The sequence below is a fragment of the Cucurbita pepo genome, chromosome 15 (assembly GCF_057944985.1).
Source record: "Cucurbita pepo subsp. pepo isolate OVF chromosome 15, ASM5794498v1, whole genome shotgun sequence".
Classification (NCBI taxonomy): Eukaryota; Viridiplantae; Streptophyta; class Magnoliopsida; order Cucurbitales; family Cucurbitaceae; genus Cucurbita; species Cucurbita pepo.
The window spans coordinates 3,807,196-3,815,109 of record NC_141812.1 but is presented as its reverse complement, the minus strand read 5'-3'; the positions used below and the strand labels follow the sequence as shown (position 1 = coordinate 3,815,109).

The 7,914-nt window shown below is 35.5% G+C and overlaps 1 protein-coding gene across 3 annotated transcripts; it reads right to left on the bottom strand.

Moving 5' to 3' along the window:
- Positions 1 to 1,460: 1,460 nt before the first annotated feature.
- On the bottom strand, positions 1,461 to 5,788 carry LOC111811358 (uncharacterized). 3 transcript variants are annotated; one of them, XM_023698166.2, is made up of 6 exons: positions 5,549 to 5,788; positions 5,372 to 5,443; positions 5,110 to 5,268; positions 3,952 to 4,173; positions 1,950 to 2,169; positions 1,461 to 1,813 (listed from the first exon to the last, which is right to left on the bottom strand). In XM_023698166.2, the coding sequence occupies exons 3-6, from the start codon at positions 5,238 to 5,240 to the stop codon at positions 1,547 to 1,549; spliced, it is 840 nt and encodes a 279-aa protein (XP_023553934.2). In that variant the 5' UTR covers positions 5,241 to 5,268; positions 5,372 to 5,443; positions 5,549 to 5,788; the 3' UTR covers positions 1,461 to 1,546. The 3 variants fall into 3 exon arrangements, with proteins under 3 accessions (XP_023553934.2, XP_023553933.2, XP_023553935.2); XM_023698165.2 differs by lacking the exon at positions 5,372 to 5,443 and having other exon boundaries at positions 5,549 to 5,787; XM_023698167.2 differs by lacking the exons at positions 5,110 to 5,268; positions 5,372 to 5,443; positions 5,549 to 5,788 and adding an exon at positions 4,270 to 5,109.
- Positions 5,789 to 7,914: the final 2,126 nt, after the last annotated feature.

Genomic DNA, 7,914 nt, shown 5'->3' with positions numbered 1-7,914 from the left:
ATTGCATGCTTGAGCTTCTTATTAATATGTTTTAAATTGTTTGTATTTAAATTATTAACATGAGAGATGATTAAAACTCGTCAAAATAGAACATGGAGGCAAAGAAAAGGAAAGACTGAAATTATTAATAAGTTTTAAATTGTTTGTATTTAAATAATATTATAAAATATATATATATATATATATATATATATATATATATATATATATATATATATATATATATATATATTTCAAGACCCTAAACCCTAATATCTGCATCAAGTCTTAACACAATTATTTGTAGGAAAATAATATTATAACAAACATATAGAAACCTTTCCCGACTCTAATTGTGCAAAATATCTAATGTTTGCATGAAGTCTAACACATGGCCATTGTAAAATTTAGTGAAATAGTTTTGGAGAAGTTGATGTCATGGGCACACATAAGTTGACTCGAATTTCAAAGGATAAAAATCGACCATTGTAAAATTTAGTGAAATAGTTTTGGAGAAGTTGATGTCATGGACACACATAAGTAGTGAAATAGTTTTGGAGAAGTTGATGTCATGGACACACATAAGTTGACTCGAATTTCAAAAGATAAAAATTGAACTTTCATTAAGGATAGATTAGTGACACCAGCCTAAACTAATAAGTTAAGTGGCATTTGTTATGCATAATGTCATGTTCCCAATGGCCCCGCACGTCATATGTTTGATGTGTATTGTGTTTATGTTATGATATATTTTATTCTATAATGTGTTTTATAATATGATATGTTAAAGAATATGACAAGTTGAACGATATGATATGTTGAACGATACGATATGTTGATTGATATGATTGATATGACATGTTGAACGATATGATATATTGCATGACATAATATGATCTATTATATGACATATATGAGACGCTACGAAATGTTTTGATATGATGTGCAACCCCCAAGACATGTTCTGAAGGCTATGCTATAAATGAAATGGAGAAAAAAGGTTGGCTTAAATGGTTTAATTAATGTGAAAATGATAGGACCACATACTAAATGTATGTCACATGTATCAAGATATTTTCTCTAATGATGAGTACGAACGTGATCGTCATGTTTAATATGATGCTACGACGGTCGCTATTCCTTTCAAGTGCTCGACAACAACACCAGAGATGCTAATCCGACTAGTACGAGGCCCAAAAGGCGTGTGAATCGTGTGTAGAGTAGTAAATACACCTCTAGTAACCCAAATAAGAAAGTCACTTAAGAGAACACGGGTTTGAAAGATAGTGCATACTTTGTGGTTGAAAGATTGCAGAGAAAAATGGTCTGTTCTCCTGTCAAAAGGGCTACATGCAATGCGTTCCTAACAATGACATTGCAAGCATACTCTATTATCATTCCTTGTTGGATTTAGGGGTTTTTTATGGGGTGAGGGCGTGGGAAATTGGCGAAGCATTTATGATGTAGAGACGAAGACTGAGTTTCATAAGAAAAATGGACTGGCATTAAGCAAAAAATATGTCATCCCAAATTGAAGCATTCACTTACGTTTCTTCTTGAAATGTTTTTATTTGGAGCCAATGGCAAATGATAGCTTCGGCCGTGATTTGTTTTTACCCAATACTTTCATCTGTTTAAGACGCTGTTCCTCTTCATCCTGTTTTTTCCTCTTAATAGCCTCTTCTTTTTGCCTTTGTAGCTCTTCCAATTCCCTGTATCTTTCCTCCTCTCTCTTTTGTCTCTCTAAAGCCTCCCTTCTCTGAGCCTCCTCTACTCTCCTCCGGCTCTCCTCGACCATCCTTTCTCGGTCTTGTTTTTCTTTTCGAGCTTGTTCCTGTAAACGAAACGAAACGAAAAAAAAAAACCCCACAATAGCACATTTCTCAAACATCTGTCCAAACCGAACCGAACCAAACCAAACCAAACCCACAGTCTTAAAAATTAAGCAATAGATCAATCAATATTAGTACCTCTTTCCGTCTGGCCTCAACAAGGGCAGCTTCCTTTTCCTTCTCGAGTTGAGCTGTCACTTCTTCGGCAAGCCTTCTCCGTCCCTCCTCCAACTTCCTGTTTATTTCCTGTTTAACATCCCCGGAGTTCAGGCCCTCTTCGACTTCCTTGCGAATCGCTTCTTCCACTCTCTTTTCTGTTTCTTCTTTAAGTAATTTGGCCTCTGTCTCCTGTTGTCGCCTGAGAGAAAAATAAATATTTAAGAAAACAGCTAACCACGGATGGGTAAAATGCACCACCACCTGAAGGATCCTCCAAAATTCATCAACAATTAAATGACAAGTGACTTATCATGCCTTGGTCCATTGTTTTTTTCCTCTTCCGGTTTATGTTGTAAGCATAGATTAAATTAACAAACTAACCTCCAAGACGGTAAGAGCGTTAAAACATGCTTATCCTTTTAGGGCATACCTCTAATTCAATCCTGATCCATACAAAAGGGTTACGAAATTGGTGAACAGCATATTAACGATGCACCAAATTGATGATCAAATATAACAAGTCTATAGCAGTATCTTCCTTCAGAAAATCCTGTGGAGAAGAATGTCAAGTAACCTGTCGCAGCAGGTTTAAAACTGATCACTAGAAAAACTCAAATCCTCACACTATAACATTCTTTGAATGAGGTGTATACTATATTTTTTTTCTTTTTTTCTTATGTATATAAAGAAACTTCTATTCATATAGCTTCAAAACATCGAAAAGGTGAAAAGCGTCTTCCATTGTTGCGCCATGGAAAAAGTTTAAACTGTGACTCTTTAAACTAACAGTCAGGATTTCATGTAAAACAAGGTTCCTTTCCTAGAGGCCTATCAAACTTAAACTAGTCAACAAGTGTCGGACTGTACAAATATTCCATATTACGCATTCACATCGAATGATAACAGCAGACTGTTATGCTCTAGCAATTGAATAAGCCACATATTACATTAGTTCTTCCCATCTTAAAATCACTTGCTCAAATTTAAATTAGTTAGGGACCGCACATTAGCGAGCAGGCAACAGTCGTAGAGAGAACTACTGAAACATGGAAGTCTGCACTGAAGAGAATTTACAAGAATATAAAGTAGCCAGTTAATCCAGTACAAAGCAAACTATAAGAAAGAACTAGATGGGCAAGATAAAGTCAGCGATGGGATAAGAGTTCCACAAAGCAGGAGTACATTGCAGAAATGAAAAGAGCAGATTTTGAAGCATCAAACAAACTATTGGACTCCTCAAGACTCCAAAAAAGTGTAGATTTCTCTGTTCAATTTGGTATAAACAATTGAAAGAAAAATAAACTGGTTCTGGTGATGAAAACACTGCCTGCATCCCACAACTAGGTTTTACTTGAGTCATTTTATACTTTTAACTCGAACTAAATGAAAGGTTCCTCGTAAAACAAATTAATAGTTCCAAACCAATTAAGCAATCAATGCTTTCATTATAAACGACCATGAAAATGGAACATCCATGTATAATAAGTCTACAGACATGGTTCTTCATCACCCATAGCACATATATATGCCCCTCATCAACAATAGCAATAATGAGAATTTTGCAATGAGAAAAACTAAATGGGCGATCGTCCCACAGAATTGTAACATTATTATACAAATCTGTAGCCATTTTTAATAGTTTCCAATCCTAATAGAAAAGTAGTAATAGAATTTTATAATGTGAAATTAAGGGTACCACTGATACTTGGGACAAAAATTCACTTAGTTGTCCTAATGTGAGCTTTAGTTATGCCATAATCTTTCAAGGTAAAAAACCTAGAGAGCCTGACTGCAATTCTAGTAACATCTCAGTTGAAGGATTCAAAGGGTCAATGCCTACAAAGAACTAAAACGAACTAAAAAATTCAACAACTGATGAGATTTCCCATTGTTGTATATCAAAAGATTCTGCAAATAAACCCAAGGACAATTGAGAGGCAGAAAGAAAATAAAAATCAGTGAGCGAGTTTAGTTAATATACCTTTTCCTTTCTTCCTCTTCCTTTTTCAATTTTTCACTGGTACTTTTTTGCTCAATGGATCCAAGGCTAGAACTAGAAGATCTATGATGCACAGATGATGAGGAACTTCGTCGCCTTGACTTCTTGCAACTCCTTGAAGTTGGAGAACGACTTCTATGGCGTCTAGGTGTTCGTGAAGGATTTCTATAACGCCTTGGGGGGGAAATGGAGCGGCTTTTTCTTCTGTATGATGCATAGGAATTATTGAGCAAGAGATAAAGACTTCATTATACAGAGGTAAGTATCAAGCTAGCCAACCACTTCGCACCGTACAGTTACCTCATACATTGTTAAGAATAAACCTTTGTGGGCTCCATCTTTTATCACATCACATGAAGAAGCAAAGTCACAATCGAGCAATGACAGGACACCGATCAGCATATCTGATCACTTCCCATGTAATAGGAAGAACTGACTTATCTCAATTCTCTTACCGAGATCATGACTATTCTGTTTGCTTCTCACCACATTTTAGAGTTTCCCCCCAAAGACTTCTTAAATTTTCTCCCCCGCTCACCATTCTCAACAAATGATTAAATATCATCAGGAGGTACTTGACGATTATGCCACGGAAATCAGAAACTTTACGTGAAATTCAAAATAGTAAAGCACAAGTACAAAACAAGACTACCAATCATCATTCATCAGCACATAAACAATAAAAAAGAGGTCGTGAAGATCCGGAAGACGAGACTCACTCAAACAACATCAAGCAAACCTCGTGGACGATTTATATATAACGATCCATTTTTGTAACTGAACAATAAAACAAACACAAAAACCCAATAAACACAGCAACAAAAGTATCCATACTGTTTGTTATCAACATTATAATAATAAGAATAGATCATAAACGAACATTCAATTAGTATAATCAAAGTCTTATTACCTCATCACAGAACAAATTTAAGAGAAAAGTAAATCTAGAGCAACACTGAACAGCTTTCATATTAGAAAGTAAAAACAGGGGGGAAATGAAAAGCAAAAGGGGAAAGATTCATGCAGAAACTCCGATGGAGGTGAAATACAAACCGCGTGGGAAGATATGGTGTCGTTAATCTTTTAATAATCGTTCGATTAATCGAAAGTAAATAAAACTAAAAACACAAACGGGATCACCTGCTGTACGATGAATACGGTGAACGGCTCCTGTCTCTTCGACTTCTCCTGGTATACCTATGCCCTAATGGAGATGGTGAAAGCCTCCGCCTATACGAAGGAGATCGAGATCGTGATAAATCCCGTGGCATCTTGTATCAACAAGTACAAATCTTCACTCTGTTAACAAATTACATTAATCAACATTAACATAATCCATAATCCATAAAATAAACATAAAGACACTGGATTTGAGGAGTTTCAACGACTAAAAAGGTCAAACCGGACGCTTGATTCAGGAAGAAGACGGACAAAAAAATCCACAAAGAGGCAGGCATGTAAAGCAGCAAAAACCCTAATATAGAGACAGTAAGTAGTAGCATAGAGTAATCGGAACCCTAATTAGAAGCAGAAAGAGGATCGGACATGAAAGCGCACACACAAACACACTCATACATACATGTATATTAAGAAAAATCGCAGTTGATGAAGTTGGAATCCAGATTGAGAAGAATATGATTGCGATGGGGATTAAGGAGAAGGAATGATGCGGATTGTATCGCTCCTCCCTCTCCCTGGCTTCCGTGTTCGTCGTCGCTCCGATTGGGATGCCAAAGCTGAAGGAATCAAACTTGTAGTCTCCAACCCCTTTCGATGTCTGCTCTAAATTCCTTTTTCGCCCTAAAATTATTCTGCTCCAATCTCATTTATCGCTTATACAAATTTTTTTTTTTTAATTTTTTTTTTTTTTTTAATTCTGAAACAACACTTGATTTGATTTGTTTTTTCTTATCCGAAAACAAAATCAAAATTATACACTCATCAATCCCATTTTTTATTTTAAATTAAATGAATAATGATTAATTTTAGTTTGAAATTAATTACACAATAATATCACATATTTTCAATAAATGATAAAATAGTATAAAATTTTAAATATAAATAACGTTATATATAATCAAATATAAGTTAAAAAATGTATTTACTGTTAATGTTATATTTAAAAAAATATATCAATCAAATTATAAAATAGGATTTACCTCGTTTATTTCTTTGTTGAAAAAAATCTTACGATTAATATATGGACGAAAGCTGTCTATCGGAACTCCCAGATTATTTACAAATGTTTTTTTTTTTTAATATAACTGAATCTTTTAAAATTAAAAGTATTTTTAAAACTTTTTTTAAAAGTTAAAAGAGTAATTATTAAACAAAAAAATTTGAGGTTCCTTAGATCCAATGTCTGAACTTTAACTATGAGGTCGACAGAATCTTCATAAGAATAGTTCATTTTCCTTTAAACTAATTCCTATGCATTCTAAAATCAGTTGGCCACAAGTTTCATGAAGAAACTAAGAGCGGAAAGTGTCCATAGCCTTATTTACCCGATTCAAGCCGCAGTTAAAGAGGAAGGAAAAAACGTGAAACTTTCATTCACACCTACATTCAAGTTATCTCTTTTAACCTATTAAAATTACTTGTTGAACACTCGAGGAGTATTTTCTAAGAAGGCATCGAGAACGTTTTTAGGTAAGTTTGGGAGTAAACTTAAATTTCTTTCTTACCGTCCCTTTCGCTTGAAATTAATCATTCTGTTAGTATTAGAGGACTAAGATGAACATTTTTTTATGAAGGAATCGAGATCTATCAAGGCCTATAGCGAGCTATCCAAGAAAAAGACTTTTTAGCATTAAGTTGACTCTCGAGGATATTGACACCAAAATTAGGGATATCCACGCAAATTTGTCCATCCAATATTAATCTTGTAGCTTGAGAGAAGGAAAAGGAAGAGAATTCTTTTAAGAAACCGAGAGCTAAAAAGGTCTAGATCAAGCTACCCTATAAGAAGTGGGTGTGGGTTAGCTTTAGCGAGAATCGTGATTTCTGACCTACTTTGACAAACTATAACTCGAGCTATCATGTATGAAAAAGACAAGAAATCATTCTCATACTCTTCCTTGATTCACTATCGAGAAGATCCACAGAGAAGTCGAGGCTAGAAACTCATGATACTAGGTGGTGGAGGCTCATTTTCAAAGCTATCTGTGATGTCCCACATTGGCTGAGGAGGAGAACAAAACACCCTTGTGGAAACCTTCCCCTAGCAAACGCGTTTTAAAGCCTTGAGGGGAAGCCCGGAAGGGAAAGCTCAAAGAGGATAATATCTGCTAACGGTGGGGCTGGGTCGTTACAAATGGTATCAGAGCTAAACACCGAACGATGTGTCAGCCTTCTCGCTGTTCCCGAAGGGGGTAAACACGAGGCTATGTGCCAGTAAGGACGCTGAGTCCCGAAGGGGAGTGGATTGTGATGTCCCACATTGGTTTGGGAGGAGAACAAAACATCCTTTATAAGGGTGTGAAAACCTCTCCCTAGTAGACGCATTTTAAAGCCTTGAGGGGAAGCCCGAAAGGAAAAGCCCAAAGAGGACAATATCTGCTAGTGGTGGGCCTGGATCGTTACACTATCGGCCATGCTAGCCCTATTAGATCTTCCCTTGATTTTCTTCGAAATTGAATCCTTTAAAAATCGATTTTCATGAAATTATTATTGATTCCTTACACTAGATTCTTTGAGAAGCAGCAAGTCGAATATAGAAAGCTCGAGAATTGAAGCCCTAAACATCAACAAAGAGACAAGTAGTCAATATGATTTTTTTTTTCTCAAGTTTTACTCGTATGAATCAATGTATTTCATTAACAACCTTAAATTATCATAAGTCATAAGGTCTCAAAATCCAAGAAACTCTTAAAATCCACTCAGAAACAAGGATCAAGGTCCTCCGACTCAAAATCCAAGTTAAATAATTGGTTAACAATTGTATTC

Excerpts from the sequence above, each read along its gene's own strand:
- LOC111811358 (XM_023698166.2), bottom strand. The coding sequence starts at position 5,240 with ATGCCACGGGATTTATCACGATCTCGATCTCCTTCGTATAGGCGGAGG. Across the intron at positions 4,174-5,109 it reads CCGTATTCATCGTACAGCAG|AAGAAAAAGCCGCTCCATTT; the intron begins GTGATCCCGTTT and ends TGCATCATACAG. Across the intron at positions 2,170-3,951 it reads GAAGAGGAAGAAAGGAAAAG|GCGACAACAGGAGACAGAGG; the intron begins GTATATTAACTA and ends TTTTTCTCTCAG.